Genomic DNA, 22072 nt, shown 5'->3' on the forward strand with positions numbered 1-22072 from the left:
GGGGGCTTAACTCACACCAGATGTTTGCAGAGAGTTGAGTCACTCAAAAATACTGTATTCTATATTTAGGAGCAACTCGACTCCGAAACTCTGTTAACATTTATGAACAGAAAAATATTGTGCACACTTTGAGCCTTAGACAGAATTTTTTTTATCGCCAATATTGATAAAACAATTTTAAGTACTGATTTCTTCAACCACTCTTGTCTACTTGTAAATCTCAAACTGCTGTCTTAGACACCCAGGTACTAATTTATTGAGCACTGGAATAGTCCAAGATATATTGGCCACTTGCCATGCTGTAGCAAATACTTCATGAACAATTTCCCAAATATCATGAAATGATTTTCACTATAGTATTCAATAATGACTCACCTGTACCTGCAAAACCCGACGGATATTTCTCACCTTGAAACTTCAGACATGCAAAGTTTGAGTTCAGTCAAATAATGCAAGTGAGCATAATTTATCTGTTGCTTAATAATTAAGATTTACCTTTGCATTTCAATTCACAATTGACTTAATAATTAAGATTTGCATTTCAGTTCACGATTGACTTAATAATTAAGATTTACCTTTTCATTTCACTTCACAATGACTTAATAATTAAGATTTACCTTTGCATTTCAATTCACGATTGACTTAATGATTAAGATTTGCATTTCAATTCACAATTGACTTAATAATTAAGATTGTGTGCTTAATTTGATCATAATATACAATTCCATACATGATGTTACTGCTGTTATACAAGGTAAATCGATGTTTTTCTAAAGTAGATTTGATCAGAGCATATAATCAGTTACCTGCTAAACCAGAAGATATTTCTAAAACTGAATTTGGTAGGTTTGAATTTCTATATCAACTTTTTGGTCATAAGATTTATTGGTCATCATATATATGGTTTGAAATTTGGTTGCATTTATATCAATAATCTATTGGTAGCAAATTTTTCTAATAGAAAAATATGTGAAACACTTAAAACTTATTTTGTCATTAATTTGAAAAATATGAGAAAAATTAAGAGTAAATTTGACAAAAGTATATTTCTGGAGCGTTATATAAATGGCATTTTCTCTAATAATCATTCATAATGAGATCAAAATCTATAAAAAAAAAAAAAAAACCCAAAAAAAACCTTAAGTTTATTTTTTATGTTTCATAAATGTCTGTTTTTATTTCAGCAATGAATCAAAACAGATTCACTGAATGTGGTGGCCTTGCAATATTGCTGCCATTATTAACTGAGTCGGTTGAAGAAGAGTTACTGGCAACTGTTAAGTATGTTTTACAGATTTGTGTGCCAGGTAAAACCATTTACATTTAATATTATCTATTTGTATATTTGTGGAATGAAAAAAAAAGAAACTAATCTTTATGCAAGACAAAAATTAAGAGAAATGTTTTAATTCTTCTATAAATTTTAAAATAAAATTGACTGACATTTTCAGCTTCTATAGAATTTATGTTTAACACTGTTGTTTTGATTCTGCAAAACGGGATCTGTTACTAAACTCTCACTTTTGGGGGTTAATTAAGCAATTTTTTGTGATAACCAGGTGTTTGTTTTCTTTTTTTAATTCAATATCTTAAGACATTACTAATTATCTTTGTAATAGTCACAGAAAACTAATATTTATCTTCTAAAGGATTTTTACAGGTTTATGTAACTTAAAAATTTAGTAGAATTTTCACGTTTTCAAAAACGCTGTGAAAATGTTTTCCATTATAACTTTTTTTCATGTATAAAATTTTTTTTTTCCTTCAGAGATTAACTTTAGGCTTTAAACTTTAAAACCCAATCAAAAAGTAATCTGAAACTTAAAAAAAAAAAATGATTATAATCAAGCTTTCACAACCATGGACTTTATCAATTTCTACCATTAAATTTCATGTTCATATTACAACGCATCTATTTTTTGGCTAAAATTTAAGGATTATTCATCATACAATGCTATTCTAATTACATATATTTGGTAACGCCATCAAAATCATGTAAAATGCAACCAGTCTTTGTTTATAAAAAAGTTGAAATGTGGATCCTACTTTAAAAATAATAATTTGCTGGAATTTTTTAGACTCCATCTATTGTCTATATCTCAGCTATCTGTTAGTGTGTATTTGTGTATATCGAGCTAAAAGTTAAAAAAATTAGAAAAGGGACCATCATGAATATGGCATTGTCAGAACTGTCAATACTTTGAACATGTAATCGAAAATTCAGGAAAAATATTCATTTTTCCTGAATTTTCGATTACATGTTAGGTTAAAGGGTTGGCTCATAACTTTTAGTTTTGAGGTTTGCATTCATCTTATGGCAAATATTTTATTTTGCATTTAAACAAGGTTAAAAGATTTCTTTAAATATTTTTTGTTTTGTACTTTCTATTATTTACTTGGCATTTTTTTTTTATTGCCAGTTAATTAAATTAAAACAAAAAATATTTTTCTTATGTCAAATTTTTTTTTGTGCAGTTGAAATCAACTGAGGGTTACATAAATCACAAATATATTTTTTTTAGTCATAACTGCTTGATACTATTTCTGAATTCGTAGCAATGGGTCGATATCTGGATATTTTTCTTTCAAATCGATATAAATTATTGCACAGTAAAAATAAATTACAAGCTACGCATGCATGAATCCTACTTTCATTTTAAGAGTATAAATTTGCAACCTCAAAGTTTTGCAATATTATTCTAATGGATAGTGTGGTCACTTACGGAGTTTGCTTTTTCATGTTCATACTTAGCATGGGTGATTTTTTTTTTTTTTTTTTTTTTTTTTTTTTTTTTGGTTTAATCATACAGTACTTTATTTTGGTTAAAAAAGAAAATTTCTATCTTGTTAGTTTTAAAGTTGAATTAATTTCAATTTGCTTTAAGTTTTATCTTTCAAGGAAACAAAAAGAAATCCTGAATTTGCTTTAAGGTTTCTATCCTATCTTTCAATTAAAAGAAATCCTGAAGTTTATGGATTGTGCTGAGATAACAACTTACAAAATAGCATGGCCATTACAATGGGCTGTAAATAGAAATGCTTTTTTATTTTTTAGTAGGATTATCATCTCTTTAAAATGCCCCCTTCATACACTAAGATAGGAGTAGGGCCATTGACGTTGCTCATGATGGAATCGACATATAGTAATGGAAAGTGGTCAACATCCTAAGTATAGCAGGTGTGTTCAAATGGAACTTCATTTCTTCTATTAATTATTTGTGGACCTGGACAACACCAGGTAACTTGTTGATTTATTGCTGTAATCTCTATATTAATAAAATTATGAAATATATTTATATTTCTCATGTTAATATAGTTTTAATAATTGCATTATTTTACTATTTATCAAATATTTTTAAATCAAATGCAATAGCATAAAAATAAAAACATTTTTAAAATCATGAAAAATTATAAAATCGTATTACAATATTACATATCTGAAACTAAAATGTTATCTTTATTATATCTAAAAACTTTTAATATGAGCACATACATTTTTGTAAAACAAACGATAAAAGTTTATTCAAAATTAAAATGATATTGTATGCTATTGGTTCAGAACCAATTTTCACATTACTCCTAATGGAAGCAATAATTATTAAAATCAGCCTAAACACTGGGCAAAAACCATTATGCTTTAAAAAAAAATCTTGCAAAATCATATGGAAATACAACTTTGTATAAGATCCAACAGTTAACATATTGGATCTTAATATGATTCATAGTTCACTAATGATAAAGCATGATTTTTCTTTTAGCAGTAAATCAATACAACACATCTTAGATTTGAACCATGAAAAAATGGACAGAACTACAATTTGATAAAACATTTTAGCATTCCATTTATTATAGTTTTCAACTTGTATTTTTTTATTAAAGACATCTTCAAGCCCTATATCAAATCTATCCTGTTGATGAGAAGCTCTCTTTTTTTTAAGATAGAATCAGAATTAAAGAATGTACCTTTAAAGAGAGGGTGGCGAGGAAAGAGGTAAAGAATTTCGTTTTAAGAATTTTACCTCTAAGCTATACTGCACTTTGGGACATTGAAATTGATCCATCCAGATACTATCTCTTATAAGTTTGGCCAGACTTGTTTGCATCAATAAGGCTTTGTTTATTGAACTATCAGGTTGACAAGAAAGTTCTTGCGGCTTTTAACTTTTACCTTTAGATGAACATATCTCGGCTCAAACAAAAATTTATCGGAAATAAGCACCATCAGTTCAGCAGACTTTTGCCAGTTCATAACAAGTGTATTTATGCAAGTAATGTAAAAATCTTGTGTTCTGGTGGCGTTTTTGATATCGCTTAGATTTTTAAGCATTTTTCACGCAAAAAGTTGTTGAGATGTTTGAAAAAGTGGTAGTTGGTAGGTTAGAGGTCTGAAAATTATGGCGGATGAGGCAGTTTCGTAACCCAATTTGTTCAATTTCTGCAGGGTCGGTTTAGCAACGTGCAGTCGGTCATTGTCATTATGGAGGAGAATTGGGGCTTTTTTGTTGACTAACGCAGGGTCTAGTTGAAGTTTCTGATGCATTTCATCCATTTGTTGGCAGTACTTGTCTGCCATAATGGTTTCACCTGCATTCAAAAACCTAATGAATGAGCCTGGTCACAGGCCTCTAAACAGTTTTGGATACAACTCTGGCTTTGAGAAGTGTTGTGGAGCTTCATCAACGTCTAACTACTGAGCTGAATATCGCCGGTTGCCATAAAGAACCTAATTTTCATCGCAAGTCATAACTCGGTTGAAAAACAGGTTGTTCTTGTGTAAAAGAAGAAAAACATGACACTTTATTACAGCGTTTCCTTTGGTTGTCGTTCAATTCCTGAGCTATCCATTTATCAAGTTTTTTGTGTTTTCAATCTCTCAAGTGGTTGGAAATTATAGTACACATTACGCCTAATTCAGAAGCAAGTGCTTGAACTGTTGTACACATATTAGCTTCAACTAAGGCTCTTAATTGATTGATGTCAATGGCTGACCACTAGGCTTGTCATCTTCAAAACTCTCATCGTCACCACAAAGTTTCTTTAACCAGCATTGTACTATGTATTCAGTAATGGTTCCTGGACCAAATGCTTCATTGATATCGCAGGTTGTTTCAGCAGCTTTTTGGCGTAGCTTGAATTGATTAAGAAAATTGTGTGACTTTGCTTTTTTCCATCTCGTATTCAATGTTCTGAAAAGAAGACATAATTGTTTTCAAACAATTGTAATTTAAACAATTAAATAGAATGAAAAGCCCTCTTTAAAATGATATATAAAGTAATTGTATTATAACAAAAACCTATTTGAAAATACATCATTTGAAATCAAGATTAAAATTTCCGCAAGAACCTTCTTGTTAACCTAATAATTTTTGAGATCAAGTTACCATCAATAGATATTCCTTCAATAACTCTTTAGTTTGAAATTTTGCAAAAAATTTACTAGACTACCTGAAAACTGTTAGTAATTGTTTTATTTATATATATATATATATATATATATATATATATATATATATATATATATATACACACACACACTAGCTGTACCCTGCCACGTGTTGCTGTGGCTCAAATTATCGCAATGGAAAAAGTTCCAAAATGAGGAAATGTATGTTTCTTATAGGTTTCAGTTCCGATTTTGTATGGGTACACAGTTTTTGTTGTTCCATTTTCTCAGAGATTTTTTTTTGTTTTGTGACTTTTGAACCCATAACAAATTGTCCATGTGAAAAACAGTCAATGTATAGCTGTAAGCCACACAGTTGTAAAGATTGTTCCCTGAGCTTTGTTGATAGTTATTGCAAACGACAATAAAATTGGAAAGTGCAATTTCCTAAAGTGTAATGGTGTATCCGATGGAATTATGGGAATGCATGGAATGAAGACATATTCATCTGTTAAAGGTCCTGTTAAGATTGTTGTTTCTATGATAGTGTTTGTTAATTTTTTTTACTGCAAGCCATGTGCCATTGAAAAACATGGATTGGTTTATATTTCACATGATAATTAGTATACTAATTTTTAGTTGCAGTACATGCGGTGACATCCCTTGCAAATCTAGCTGTTGGATAATTAACCACTTTATCTGCTTCCACAACAGCGTCGATGGATGTGTATGTGACTACCTCTTTTGGAATTTTACGTTGAATAATAGTGTTGAGTTCATGGACGTCTTTGTATTGAGCTGCAAGAATAGCTCGTTCATTCAGTCAAGTGGAATTCGTATAATTAATTTGAATATCTGGAAAAATCTTTTTAACCAACTCTTCTTTTGATGTAATAAAATTACAAGTTAAGAGTCAAAGAATTTCGCCCTTAACTCTGATCAGCCAGCACTTTTCCTTACCCAATTTCCCACAAGTGATGCAAATATTTTTGTGCGGATCGAACAGTCTGCAACTGGACACACATATTTTGAGTTAAGTTTAATGTCTTCACATGGCACCAAAAGTAGAGTATTTGAGGCAAGCATTTATTTCATCTGCTGGTGTTGATTGAGGAATCTGTTGATTAAGGAATTGCAGGTAATATTTGTTTGAAATCTCCTGCAAGCAATATTACTGCATTCTGAAATGGTCTGACATTACCACGCAAATCTTGTAAGGATCAACCAAGAGCCTCAAGTGACTTTTGCATGCCATTGTGCATTCATCTCAAACAATAAGTTTGCATTTTTGCAATATTTTTTCCCCATACTGGATGTTTTGGAGATGTGGAACATGAGATTTTTGAAAAATTGAATGTTTAATAGTAGTTTCAAAGTAGATTAAGTAGTTCTTCTACTTGGTAGCAAGGTCGCAGATATTCCGCATGTCATTTTGTCACCGAATGGCTGCCAAAATCAATTTAATTAGAAAGGTTTTACCAGTTACTCCTGGTGATGTTCAAGGTAGCAGTAATTTCTAAATAACTTCTAATCTCACAGTAAGTAAATTAGGTGACTAAAATAGGATTTATCACAGTTTTGACAACGCCTTATTCACTGTAAATAATTTAGCAGACTAAATTGGATGAGGGATTAGAGATGGACAGATAGAGAGGAAGATATATAGATAGAAAAGAGAAAGTGAGAGGGAAATAGAGAAAGAGATAGAGTGATTGACAGAGAGACAGAAGAGTTAGAAACAGGAAGCGAGGCAGAGGAAAAGAGAGAGGGAGTTAGAGAAATGGGCTTAAAGAGAGATGGAGAGGGTGATATAGAGAGAAATATAGATTAGGAGAGATAGATGGAGAGGTATATTAAGAGAGGAAGAGAGAGGGAGAGAAACAGAGGGTGAACTACACTTTACCGTTTATTTCCTCGATCAGTAGAGGAGAAATCCTTAGAGACTGAGGCAATTTTTAGTTTTGTTTATATCCAGAGTACCCTTTTTTTTGGGGAGCTAGATTTTCCACACATTAGAAACCGACCAGTTTATCTGTACTTTTATCTAACAGTTGAATAAACAAAAAAATATTGTAAAACTTGAATTTAACATGAAAATACTATTCTAAAAAATAGCATGGTACCATAAGTGCCACTTTATTTTAAATATTTATTTTCCAAAAGAATTGTTTGAATAAACATGACATCAATAGCCAGATAAAGCCGGGTGTTGCGGATGTAATAATAACAAAGCTATGTGAAAGAAATTATAAAATAAAATTTTAAATGTAGAAACAAAACATCAACAGAAAAAACACCAAAAAAAACAAAAAACCTATCGTTCATTTGTATTTATTAAATGTTTGTAGAAAATGTCATTTTTTTTTTTTTTTTTTTTTTTGTCAAATAAATTTTAAGCAATTTTTGCAATAAATAATAGCAACTTCGTTAATTTTTACGACTTGCGCCAGCGTATTATAAACACCCCAACCTCCCCATGTTAAAAACGGTTTTCGGAATCCCCCCCCTCCCCAACCTCCCCATGTTAAAAACGACTTTTGAGGTTTGGGGGAGGGAGAGTAATCCGAAAACCGTTTTTAATATGGGGAGGCTTGGGTGTTTATTATACGCTAGGTCAAGTCGTAAAAATTAACCAGCAACTTTCTTGTTTCTTGTATATATGTGTGTGTGTGTGTGTGTATATATATATATATATATATATATATATATATATATATATATATATATATATATATATATATTACTTTTGATATTGATTAATAAAACAGCAGCCAACAGTTGATGGTGGTAGTGGTATCGGTGTTGTTGAGGAGCTAATTGAACTTGTGCACAAAACCCATGGAGATCATGCCATAGGATTGTATAGCAAGTAATCCTTCTCATTAATTGCATTTATTAGTTATACTGCAGGTGTTTCTTCCTGATACCCAAAGCAGCAAGGCCCAACATACAAAGTCAAGGAAAGTTTGGTCTAGAAGACACAATGTTTTTTTCCTCACTCCATCTGAAACATCTTGCTTTCTACATGTAGAACGATAGATGATCAGAGAACAATTTATTCTTATATTGACTCCTGAATTTAATTTCAGCTTTGTTAAACAAGTATTTCTGAGACTGTCATATTGCCACTACCTCTACCTTGGAGAGGAAGAGTTAATTCTTTTGTGTTGAATTTCAAATAAACTAACAAGATAACAAACACGATCCACAGAGTTTTCTAAGTATACAGATAGATTTTATAAAATAAAAATATTGGCATCTTGTCTTTAGCACTTTGACTGTATGTTGTATATTCTTATCATGATTGAGTGATCTGCTAGTGGATGTGATGTTTAAAACTCTTCCAAAATGATGAGACCTTTTTCATGTGATAGCAATTAATGTAAAATTTGTAAAGTTAATGAAAGGTTTCCAAACAAATCCAACCATTGTTAATTCAAATTAACAGAAAAATTGAGGTGATTTTCAACTTGACAGTTGTTTTATTTTGTTTCTTATGTCATAAATTAACATGGTGGGAGAAGATTAAGACCACGTTTTTTACATCTACTTCAACTTGTTTCCAGTTGCTTTCTTTTTTACTTTGAAAATCTTTTCTAACTTTTTTAATGTCACTTCATGTGATCCAGGTTTCCCCTACTTTTTTAGTTGATATATTGTCACATTTGATCTTTATTTGATATATTGTCACATTTGACCTGACCTTGCCAGATAACTCTTTGCGCAAACTGTCCTTGAATCCTAATGATATTCAAATGAAAAATAATTATTTTGAACTAATTGAAATACATAACTTTATATATACAACCAGATAAATTTTTCAGATGGTTGTATAAAATTTAAAATTGAAACTTTTATTTTGATCATGAAGATATCAATTTTAAATTCTAAATCTGTTTTGGACTCTATTTTATAAGAAAATTAATAAAATAATTATTATGCTTGTCTTTACAGATGGTTCCAGTCAAACTGAAAATATTATTGAGGAATATAACACAGGAAGTGAAGGCTATGTAGAAGAGTAAGTATTTGTTTAATTTATGCTAGTTTCATACTACTCTTGACCTAATCACATTCCAATTATAAAAATAAGAGAATTCTAAAGCTGATATGACTATTCTGTACACCATCTGAACTGATAAATTTCAGATGACTTTGAAATTGATTCAGGATTCAGATTACTAAATTGCTCAAAAACAGATCATCTAAAAGCCAATCAATATTATAAGCAAAACTAGACTAGAAAATGACACCAGCCTTCACAGTTGGCATGATATTATCTTCTCTTGAGACAGAAGCAATTAAATTTCTTGCACACACGTGAACACCCTCTTAACATTCCAGTAATTATTGGAGCAACTTGACTCTTGAAGAATTTAAAAAACTACATGGCAAATTATCCGATGAAACAAGTGCAAGAGAGATTCAAACAGTTCTATTTAAATGGAGAATCAGAATCTTAAAAAGATCTCTCGGTTGGAATATAGGAGATTATGGGTGACTGTTTGGCATTTGGTTGGATACCTTATCCCCAGCTTGAACAAACTGATAAGTAAGTTAGAAAAAAAAGAGATCTCTAAGTTGGAGTCTCTAAAATAACATAATAAGGTTTCCTGCATGTAAGCTATCCCAGGAACTGTGCTTTATTCCCTCTAACCTGCACAGAAGCAAGCAAGGAGTTGTTTCTCATCTATATCTATCTATCTATCTATATATCTATAAAAACAGAGATGTGTGTGCCACAGACGATTTCTGATTGGTTAATCCAATAATCACATCTCCTAAAAAACTATGGTTCGTAGGCTTTTAACGATACCATAAAATATTATGGCTTTATTTATTGTCCATCTTGGAAGGGTTTAATTTTTTCCTAACTTGCGATTTACAAATTACAAAGATACGAAACTAACTTACAATCTAACAATCGAACCTCCGACATCACGGCCGCCATTATGAAACTAAACTAAAAAAAAAAAACCCGCGTTCACTCGTGGTCTTTACATTTCGGGTTTGGGTACGTGTGCAGTTTTCCATTGACATTAAAAAAATGGAAATATTTTTAAAAAAATATATATTGTACGTACTCGTCATGGGATAAAGTTTTCCTACAGAAAAAATCACGTAATTTCATCAAGTAGTTATTTTTTTATAGCGAAAAAAGAAAAAAATCAACTAAATTAAACAGAAAGTTCAAGTAGGGGGATTTCCCCCTTTTTTTTTATAGCGAGGCCAAATTTCGCGAATTTGGCCTTTTTTATAAAGCAGTTTGGCCTTCAAAATTTCTGTTTGGCCATTTTCTTCACCGATGAAATAAAAAAAGCAAATAAAAACAACGCAATAAAACTTTTAAAAATACGGCACACTTTTGTTGATCTTGTTTGTTTTTTTTGGTAATTTTCCTTATTTTTATATTTTTTCAAGATAATACTATTAAATGGACACTATTATGCCAAATTAGCCCCCCCCCCCCCAAAAAAAAATGCACAAAAATTCAAGATTTAAGGTTTTGACGAGATAATTTAGCGAATTGTCCGGACTATTGCGAGGTAACCATCCATTAGTTTTTCCTGAAATTTTGCCACAAATTGTATTTCATTATATAGATGTGCATAGTAACAACATTTTTTTGCCGAAAATTTGGTCTTTTGTTATATATATGGCGTACTATTATCCTTATATATATATGATGTTTATGTTTATAACAACATCTTAATACGGCGCTGCCGCTGCTGATCCATAGTCGTTTCGACTGACGGATGCCACACACATGTTTATATATATATGTGTCTGTGTGTGTCTGTGTGCATTTCCCTACGCTAAAACTCTGTCAATTTTAAGCCTAGAGATTCGAAATTTGATATACCGGGTACTGAGATTTGGGAAAATCGATGTGATAGGTTTTCGACAGAAATTTGGCGATTAAGTGGTCAATATTCAACGATTTGACCTTTGAGAACTCTACCAAACTCCTCCTACAATTTTGGGTCTAAACAGTAAACACGTGATATTTTAGATATAGATTCCTTGGACATGGATCTAACTTATTAACTTTACTTGATCCCTAAACAATAAATGTTAAGAGGTCATAATAGGGATCAAAGTTTTAAAAAATTGACCGTTTTTTTTTCTCAGCATTAACCTCAAAACACCTGGGCAACGCCGGGCACCGATTGCTAGTCCACTATAAGCCCTCATGGAACTTAATTTTCTGCACAAGCAAGAGGATCTAATCTTCCACACAACACATCCATAATTGTATCATCCTAGCAAAATCATAAAATAACAACCACGTCCATCATCAATAACAAAACAACAATGATCACTACATCTATTATCCTGACAATAAGAAGCTATATTTATCTTTTCACAGCAACAATAAAACTTCCTCACGCCATAACAAGACACTTCCAATGACATCAGCAATAAAGTTTCATACAAATAAGATATTAATATTATCTTTAATAATATTTTTATCTGCACTTTATTTCAAATAATGCAAGTGTTTTAATTATCTGTGTTTACCTTGCTTGATATAACAATTGTGTAATGTTTGTTTTTTAACTTTTCTGCATTTAAGATGACAAGTGATTTAATAATCCTACAAGATAAAAATATTAATGCTATACTTTATTTTGATAGTTTTTGAATTGATTTGTTTGTTACTAATTCTATCTTTGTAAAAATTATTTTATGAACTTAATAGTTACCAGTTTATAAACCATTTTTCTTTTTCTTCGTGTATTTTTACCAAAAATTGTCAAAAAAGAGAAACTGTTTACCTATCAGAAAAGCTGGAGGCCATCCTACAACGTCTTGATAAAATTGAGAGTGGGGTAAGCTGAACACATTTTGTAAAAACTAATTTTTAATGGATACATGATTTTAGTTTTTAACACAAACAAAAGAAAATGAACTAAAAAATATCTTAGTTATACAACAAAACCTTCTGCATCAATGCAGTTGTATGCAAACTATAAATAATGTAATTGATCGGCTATTATTTCAGTATCATGATTTTAGAGAGAGCAGTACATAAAAATAGTTGATTTAACTGAATGATGAATTGCTATCAAATTGCATGTTGCATTTTTTACTATATCAATCTTATATCATTTGAAATCATAAGTAAATAAATTATACATTTTTGGGGCAAATAATTCTTCATTGCTGTTTAATTTTTCTCTTGCATATGTCGGTTGCACAATAGCTATGACAGCAGAAATTGATTTCTTCTATTAAACTATTTTTATTTGTTTTTTTACAAGGTAGTTACCACTTATCAAGGCCTGAAGACCACTAAAGAATAAGGGTTAATGAATGTAAGGTGGTAGTTTAGGAATCGTTAATGGTGTAGATTGGGTAGAATTTGGATTATTTAAGAGAACGGCTCAACAAGAACTTGTTTACATTGGACTTGAAAGCTATCATATTGTAATCGGCTGGGAAGCTGGCTAATGGAACAATGTTCCATATGCAGGCAGTTATAGGAATGGAGCTTTGTTCATGGAATCTGCATTTAGAATTGGGCACAGAAAGAGAGTGGGGAAAATTGTTGAAATGTTTTGTTGTCAAAGTTTGTCAAGGGGAAACCATGAATTGAAGCTCGAACGAATACTTGCCATGAGAATGAGGGGTCATAGATTGGAATTCAGTCGAGCATTTGCCATGAAAATAACGATAGAGCAGAGACAAGCTTGCAATGTCTCTTCTGTGGGGAAGAGGTTGCAGGGGAGAGAAAAGGGCATCACCTACTAGGTTTTGAAGCCGGTTTTGAATTCTGTTAAGGTAAGATAGGGTATGCCAAGCAGCTCCTGCCCAGATGTGGCAATAGTAATCCATTTTAGATAGTACTTGGCTCATATACAGTTAAAGCATTGCATCAGCAGTGAGATACCTACTGGAGTAGTACAATAATCAAACCATTTTTCTAACAATCTTGGCAACAGATTTGATGTATGTGTTCCATTTCAGATCTGGAGTGAAGGTCGGTCCTAGAAGCTTGTTAAGACATAGTGCTTCCCCAAGATGAGAGCCATTCATTTCAGTTGGGACCAGATGGGGGTCAGAGCAATTATGATGAAATTAATTTTAGATGCATTAAACTTAACCACCTACATTTTCCCCTTTTTACATTGATTTTGATGTGTTATTGCTTGAGGTCATCTGATTTACTCATTCCAACTCTTTAAACTGTCTTCACTTCATACTTCACTGTATTAACGTGATATATATATTTTGTTGAATATTTTTCCAACTTTGTAGAAATATTTTAAGACTTCAAAAACCTAAAAGAAATCCAACTAAAAATATTTTAGTGGGCAAGCATATGCAATGTATAAAATTTGTTCATGGCAAAAACCATGTTTCTTTGAGAATTGAAATTTTATGGCAATCTCTGACTGCAAGATAATTTGTAGCATTTAATCATCAATGTGTTTTTTTTCTGCAATTTGAAAAACTTCCAAATCCTATAAAATTAAATGCTTAGCACTTGTAGAATAGTTCATGATTTTAAGTTCAATTATAGTATAGGGACTGTTGGAATATTCCACCTATTTTCTTTTTTTATATAAAGTTTGGATAAAATGAATTGTATTCGTCACAATATAAATTTCTAATTCTAATCTATATAAAATCAAATTTTCATTCAAAACGTTTTAAAGATGGACATTTTGTTTTTAACTTGTTAAAGTATGGACTAGTATGCCTCAAGTTTAAAGCAACTTAGCTTTAAGATTTTCTTTCAAATAGAATTAAAAAAAAGTTCTTTCAGCTTTCTCTTATTTTATTGTTGATTTCAATAAATTAAAACACTAATTCAATATGTATTTATAAAAGTTAGATATAGACTAGAAACACGGACACGCAATATCTTATTTGATATTTTTATTAATACAAGAACAATTTTAATCCCCTCTATCAAAGCTGAATCCATGAGAAAAATATTTTTGTATAAAAGTAGATTTTTAATATTTTGCATTTTCAAGTTTTTTTAGAGAAATTCAACAAAACTTGTAACCATTTCAGCTTTTCTAAAAGTTTTGTATTCCCATTCTTAAGTAGCACCTAAATCGATTTTAAGATTTTGTTAAAATGAATTTCTAACTCTTAATTGATATAAAAAAAATAGAATTAAAATTATGCACAAAGATATGAGCAGACATTTACCTCAACTCCTTTGGTCTCTAAAATATTGTTTTTAAGTTTTTGAATACACTCCAAAATCTTAAAATGAAAAGATTAAATTTTTAGCTGATACATTCAGTTGAATAATATGAAAAGATCCCTTACTTGATTTTTCAACCAGCATTTAGCCCCCAAAGTCTTATAAACACACACACATACACACACACACAGTTTTAAGAAAAGGAATAATTCTAAATTAAATTTCAATAGCTAACTGGAACCATCTCTAAAATAATTATCTTTAATGATCTGAGAATTTGGTGTTTAAGATGAGGAAGACCTTGAAAAATATGAATATTTCTAATTAATGTACATTAAACTTTATAGATTTTTTAAATTAAATTTCTCATTTTGTTTTCTTAAATATTTCTGATCTACTAAGTTAGCTAATATGGTTCTAAATTTTTGAGATGAGGATTGATTATTCAAATTATTTGAATTCTTCAGGCTACTGTTCTCATCTTGAGTGTTAGTTGCACAATGTTTCAGTCGACCTCCTACAGGTGCATTTTGTCGACTTAGGAATGGGCATGGAATTTTGAACGAAAACTTCTATTTCATCCATGAGGGTAGCATGCTCTCATTTCATCAGCTATTACTGAGTAGAAGTCCTAAGCAATTCACAATTGGTTTTTGGTCGACCACACTGAAGATTTAACTTTTAATCTCCAGGAATGTAACTTTTATAACTGAATTTTACCAATTGCCCTATCCACTGCACCAGGAGTCCTTGCAGTATGCAATGGATAGAGTACTTATCTATCATTATTTATAGTAGTAAAATGTGGGCAAGTCAAAAAGAAAAAAAAAACAATTACAAATTGCTTAGAATTTCTGTCCAGTCATGGCTGATGGAATGAGAACATACTACCTCCATGGATTAAATAAAGGGTTTTGTTCAAAATTCTGTACAGATTTCTGAGTTTGACATAAAGATTCCCAAGTTCAACAAGATACACCTGAAGAAGGTCTGAGGTTACATCAATCGGAATGTTAGGCAAATAACACTCAAGATGAGAACAGTAGTCTGAAGAGTTCAAATAATATGAATAAGTTGGTTAAATTATCATAAAGGTCCTGGATATGACCTTAAACTATATCTGATGGTGAGGCCCCAGCTTGCAGGCCTTAGGGAGTGTGGAGCCACCCTTTAATTGCCATTGTTCCCAGGTCCACTCTGACCCGGAGTGGTAGCACCTGTTAGGGTCCCAACTATGGGTTAAATAGAATACGATTTAAAAAACAAATATACTATATTAAAAAATCGTTCTTCAAAATCACCAGATTCGGCATTAAATAACCTGAAAAGGGTTGATATGCCGTAAAACAAAACAACCAACCAAAATTATCATAAAACAAGGCTATGAATAGAAAAAAAGCGTCATTATATTTTATAATTATAACAAAAATATCAGACACCTCGTGCATCTCATTGAATGATAAAGTTGTCTTCGGTTATATTCACCTTCTGCATCCCTGTGTTTACAAAGCCATTTGGCCGAAATAACGTCAGACAAATGTTTAGAGACGGCTGACCAAAACTGTATAGAATGTACTTTTTTCTCTTTTTTTAAATTTTTTTTAATGCAAATATAAAAATAGAAGTTTTGTTCAAACAGTCTTTAACTTTTATAAGAATTATAACCTTTATAATAATGATATATTTATGAACTTTTTTTTTTTTTTTTTTTTTAATTCATGTAGTTTTTTTTTCTTTTTACTTTTATAATAAAAATATATGGACTGTTTTTTTTTTGTATATATTTATGAACTGTTTTTTCCCCAATAATGTTTATGAACTGGGTTTTTTTTTTATCAAACAAAAATAGAACTTTTATAATGAAATATATGAACTGTTTTCCAAACAAATTGAAACAAACTTTATTTTTATTACCAGAAAAGATGTATTTCTCTTATTTTAGTAAGAATTAATTACTATTTCATTATCTTTCTTACTACAATGTTTTATCCTTCTTAGTAAAATAAAATTGTTTCTTCTATTTGAATAAAATTCAATGAAAATGAAATAACAAAATAAAAGAATAAACTCCAATTTCATCTTGGTCAAATGACACGACAAATAAATAAAATAAAGATTTCTTTTCTAAACACAAAATATTTTAAATAACAAAACATTTATGGTAAATGTCGGTAGAGGAATTCTGGTAGATGACTATTAAAAATCTCATTTCATTTGACTATTGGGGAAAAAACAGTGCATAAATATTATTTTTTTAAATATTTAAAAAAAAAAACTGTTCATAAATATTAAAAAACAAAACAGTTTGTAAACATTTTTATTAGAAAGATTATAATTTTGTTATAAAAGTTCAATTAAAAACTGTTTAAATAAAACTTCTATTTTTATATTTGCATTCTCTAGTTTTGGTCATCAGTAGCTAAAAAAGTGGCTTTGTAAACACGGCGATGTGGAAGGTGAATTTAACCTTGTCTTCTATAGAAACTTTATATATATTTTAAACACTTATTTGTAAAGTTATATTTCAACATGTAATTTGGTTCAATTTTCCTTATGTTGCAGGAATATAAGACTCCTTCAGTTGTGGTTTCATCAGATGTAAAAGCTATGCCAAAGAAAAAATATGTGAATACTGAAATGCAACAGACAGACAGAGCACGGGCATCACATTACGATAAACGGGGTGATCAGCATGAGAAAGATAATAACTTGTCTGATAATCTGTATATTGAAGCATCTAATTTAGAAAAAAGGTACAAGTCTCTAGATGACAAGCATCTCTTTAAAAAACCTCAACCAGTCATTTCCAAAATGTATTCAAAATCAGTAACAAGTGAAAAGACTAATCTCGAGTCCATCAGTACCATCTCCTTGTTTGATATCAATCTTGTAACCACCGCTAAAGGTTATCAGAATAAAAGACCTTCAAGTGAACATTCAGCTTCCAGTGTTTTGAATTCTTCAGGAAAAAATACAGAAAGTATGCAAAAAAATACAGTGAGCCAAGGTGATTTTTTTTTTTTTTTTTTTCAAGAAAAAAATCAGTTGATGTTGGATAAGTATAGTGTAAAATTTTGGAAGAAAAGAATGTATTCTGTGCTTTTTTATCATTCAAAAGAGTAAAAACGTTTTTATTTCTCGTACTTCTATAAATACATGTTATTAAATCATTGCAATAAATTTTAAAAGCTTTTGATGCAGGCAAAATAATAGTCATAAACTTTTCAATCAAGCAATTTCTCTTGTACAAATTTTTGTTTTGTTATTATAAATTAATGTTAACTTAATTTGCTTTCAAAGTGTCAAAGAATTTGATTATTTGTACTAAAACTAGTTTTTTTCTGTGTGTTCAAATAAAAAAAAAAATTTATATTATGAATTGTGATAAAGTATTTTTTATTTTTTGAAAGTGCATTATTCAGGTTTATGATGTTGGTCAATATTACCTAGAAAATAACTGGAATGCTATTATAGCAAAAATAAAAAAAACTGATAGTTTAGTATGAGATTTGAACCTTGAAAGATGGCACAAAATATTGAAACTGAAAGCAAACATTATCAATGCAAATAAAAATATTTCATTTTTAATCTACATAAATTGTTTATTAGTAGAGATGCAAATGATATAAAATAGTCTTTTTTTTTTAAATAAAGAAACAAAAAAGGTCCTTTTTTTTTTTTTTTTTTTTTTTTTTTTTTTAAAAGGATATCAAATCTGTACAATGATTTGACCTAAAAAACAATCTCTTTGTTTTACTTTTTACTGAAAAGGTTGTTGTTCAGTCTACTAATAACATAAAATATTAAATTGGCAAGAAAAAGCTAAAATGGTGAAGTATTTGTAATATTATTTTATGGACTTTTAATTTTGAATAGTGATTTTAAAAAAATTCAAGAACTTCTGACATCAATAAAGACACATCAGATTGAAGACAAATCCAAATCTACATTTAGTCTCGTTCTGAGATAAACTGTCTGTAATACAAACAACTTTGCTCTTTGTATAAAACTAAAATCCTATTCTAAAGTGATAGATACTTTTGTGTTTTTCTCTACTATTTTAGTATTTTAGGCCAAGTGTTTTTACAGTAAAATTATGATGCACTGATTCGTTTTCATAAACAATAAATCTCAAATTAAACAAGAATTTTTTATAGAGGATTGTATATATCACTGAAAAGTGCCATTGTATTATGTTTAAATGATCGAGTTATATTGTCTTTGTTATCAGATGAGCAATGCAGTGTGTCTGATACAACACCCTGTACATCCCTTAAAGAGCGAATTGCAGTTTCCCGTGCAAAAAAGATGACTTGTGTTTGTCCTGGCAAGTACTCAAGCTTCTCTTACTGCATTTTCATAATTTCCATATTTTGTTTTATCACTATAAAAAGATAAATTCAGAAATCTTTGTTAAAAGATTTTCTTTTTTCTAGAAATGATATCGTAAAAATAATTTCACATATACAATGTTTCTATCCTCACATTTGAATTTATATGGATCCCTTATTTGCTTTTTTAAAACTGCCAACAACATTTTTTATTTTTATTTTTTTTCATTTTAAAATTTCAATGATCAAAATGAGATAATTGCAGTTTTATCGTTTTCACACAATTTGACTTGCACCCCTCTACAGCAGTTTTCGAACCTTTTTCAGGCTGGTATCTCCTTGGTTTCCAGATAAATTACTAGTGTTTGCTTTTTCCATATACACATGCAAGCTTTATTGTCCCTTCATTTTATTTACTACTTTGATAATATTATTTTATTTGTGAAGTTGATCACTTATTTTTATTTTATTTATTTGCTACCAGATACAGTGCAGTCTTAGCCTATAGTTTTAAGTTGTCTTGCAAATAACAATTCTTGAACCCAGTTTTCATCTAAATGAATAACTGCAAATGTTTTGTGTCTATTCTGTATTTCATTAGAATGATATTTTGAAATACTAGATATATAGCAATCTCCAAACACCCTGAAACCACTAAATATTCTTTATTTACATATTTATGTTACGTGCAATGGTTTTGATGATATTCAAGTGATTTAATTATCTTAATGATAGCATTTTAAAATCTTTCTTAGTATTTCATATTTAAGGCTGATAATTTACATAAAAACATCCAGTTTAAACTTTAACTTTAAACTGATATCATTGTAATGGAGAGAACACATATTACATTTTAAATGATTTGCATAAAATATTAAGACAAATTACATTTAAAACAAATTAACAAAAAGCCATTAAGGGTGTTGTTGGTTATTCTTGGTCTCCAGTGATAATGATGTCTACTTTACTCTTAACTAGAATTATCTCAGCCACTGCAATATCACATTTCCTCTCCAGGGTCGTCCTATTTAAGATAATTTCAAACTTATTAGAAATTTTATTTTTCATAAATATATGTATATAAAAAGATTTTATTAGAATTAGATGGAGAGTGAGGAAAGAACAAAAATAAAAAATTTGGGTAGTAAGATTCTCTCAACTTTTCCTTAATAATAGACTCTTCACTGTTAATTTTTTCACTTAATTAGCTTACATGCTAAACTTACCCAAAGGGGTGGGGTCCGATAGGATCAGGAATCGCATGGACTATTCTCAGGTAGAGAACATGTATTCATACTCAACTCCATTTTGTACACATATTCTTGTTATTTATATCAAACCGAGGAATGTAATTTTTTCTATTACATCTGATGTTGACCTTCAGCTGGTGCTTAAAAATGTGATCAAATCCTGATCACCAGAAGATTCAACCAATTAATAATCTATCAGATGTGACGTCCATACTATCATTTGTCAGTAAGAAACACCATTTTATTTTTCCCTATTCCATGCTGCCAATTATATAGAATATGTTTAGAGGCAGAGGATATTCAATATCAGAATCATTGAAGTTTGCAGCATTGAAAGAAATGATTAGGTGTTTCTTTTTCAAGCATGTTGCAGCATGGACACTTAGGATAATTCTCCATTCCAGATCTGTTGTATGGTATTGAGTGGTAAGGTGTTCTTGATCAATCGCCAAGTCAGAGAGAACTCCAAATTTTTAAGATGATTCGTACCTGGTGCCCAATTCAATTCATAATGGACCTTCTTCTCCAACCACCTAAAGTGTGAAATAAACAAATTGTCAGCTGTCTTCCTTTCTAGAAATTCTAGAAAAGATCACTTGACCACAGATTCCTTTGTCAAAGTTTAACTCTGGAAAGCCAATCTCTTTGGGCATCGCCAAGCCTCACTAATATAGACATTGAATACAGCCTGTTTGTGAACCAAGAGCCTACCCCTTTCCCAGAGAAGTGAGGATAGAAGCCATTAGAGAACTTTTAGGTTCTTCACAGATATTGGAAGTATGGCCAGTCAGTAAAGGATGAGAGGAAAGAGATAACTGATATACATCTCTATAAGTAATTTGCTTTGAAACCAAGTGTTAAGTAACACTTTGATCTGTGACTACACCTCCAACCAATTCCTCTTGAATTGAAAGTGTAGTCTGAACTGCATGCCAAGGATTCTAATGAGGACATCTGTCCAACAGAAATGAGCCATAAGGGTGGTGTCACTGCTATAAGCACCTAACCACAGGCCGATTGACTTGTTGCAGTTAATTTTGGCCAATGTAATCATTTTGTAATGTGTCAACACCTCTGTCATCATCTTGATGTAGCCAAAGCATGACACATTGGAAAACATTGAAACTCTGGCTTGTACACCATCGGGCAAAACAATTCCATGTGGAACCAAATTTGTCTCTGAATTTCTTAGATTGCAAAGTAGTGGTTCCAATGCGAGCATGTAGAGCAGGAGTGACAAACAGTCCTAATGCACTGAGCAAGTGAGCAAAAGATAGGATTCTGTTTACCTGCACCACTGCCATTAACAAGTGATGCAGAATGGTGATCCCTTTGTGGAACTGGTTTAAAATCAGCAATTTCGAAACAACATGTATACACACACACACAAACACACACACATATATATAAATATTTTTTTGCGTACACACACATATATATCATTTCCTCATGTTTCTTAGTTATAATGTGTTTTGACATACATTATGACTAAGTTTATATTTGTTGATTCAGTCTATGTTAAATTATCTAATCATTGATAAGCTACATTTCATTCATTTCTACATTATACTTGCATAACTATGAGTTCCTACTTGTCATTTCAGCTATTTCCTTTATTTAAAATTTTTTTTTTTACTGAAACTATTCAATTCAAATTTTATTATGATTCAATTTATCTAGTCAGGTTTTAGTCAAGATAGTAAATACTTATTTCCATGCAAACAATATTGAACTAGTTATTGTCTTCTATTTAATAATTTTTCAGTAGATACTACTGTATGCGATGACTCGATGATATATAGATTGCAACACCCACTTTTATTGGTGTATATTTTCTTGCATTTCCCAATATTAACCATTTTAATTTGTACTCTATTATTTCTACTTAGTCCCATTACCCATTTAGCTAAAGATGTCAGTTGCATATTTACTTCCTTAATTT

At 30.4% G+C, this 22072-nt stretch overlaps 1 protein-coding gene across 2 annotated transcripts in view; it reads left to right on the forward strand.

The window, feature by feature from the left end:
• The window catches only part of LOC145256897 (telomere repeats-binding bouquet formation protein 1-like), a 199075-nt gene that overhangs the window by 147680 nt on the left and 29323 nt on the right, over positions 1-22072 (forward strand). For both annotated transcript variants that reach the window (XM_080115613.1, XM_080115615.1), the window contains exons 10-14: positions 1185-1307; positions 9338-9404; positions 12150-12216; positions 17112-17556; positions 18781-18876. In XM_080115613.1, the coding sequence (XP_079971739.1) occupies positions 1185-1307; positions 9338-9404; positions 12150-12216; positions 17112-17556; positions 18781-18876 (798 nt within the window). The remainder of the gene's footprint in view (positions 1-1184; positions 1308-9337; positions 9405-12149; positions 12217-17111; positions 17557-18780; positions 18877-22072) is intronic.

Source organism: Euprymna scolopes, chromosome 3 (assembly GCF_053919585.1).
Source record: "Euprymna scolopes isolate OS-2025 chromosome 3, ASM5391958v1, whole genome shotgun sequence".
In the NCBI taxonomy this organism is placed as follows: domain Eukaryota; kingdom Metazoa; phylum Mollusca; class Cephalopoda; order Sepiida; family Sepiolidae; genus Euprymna; species Euprymna scolopes.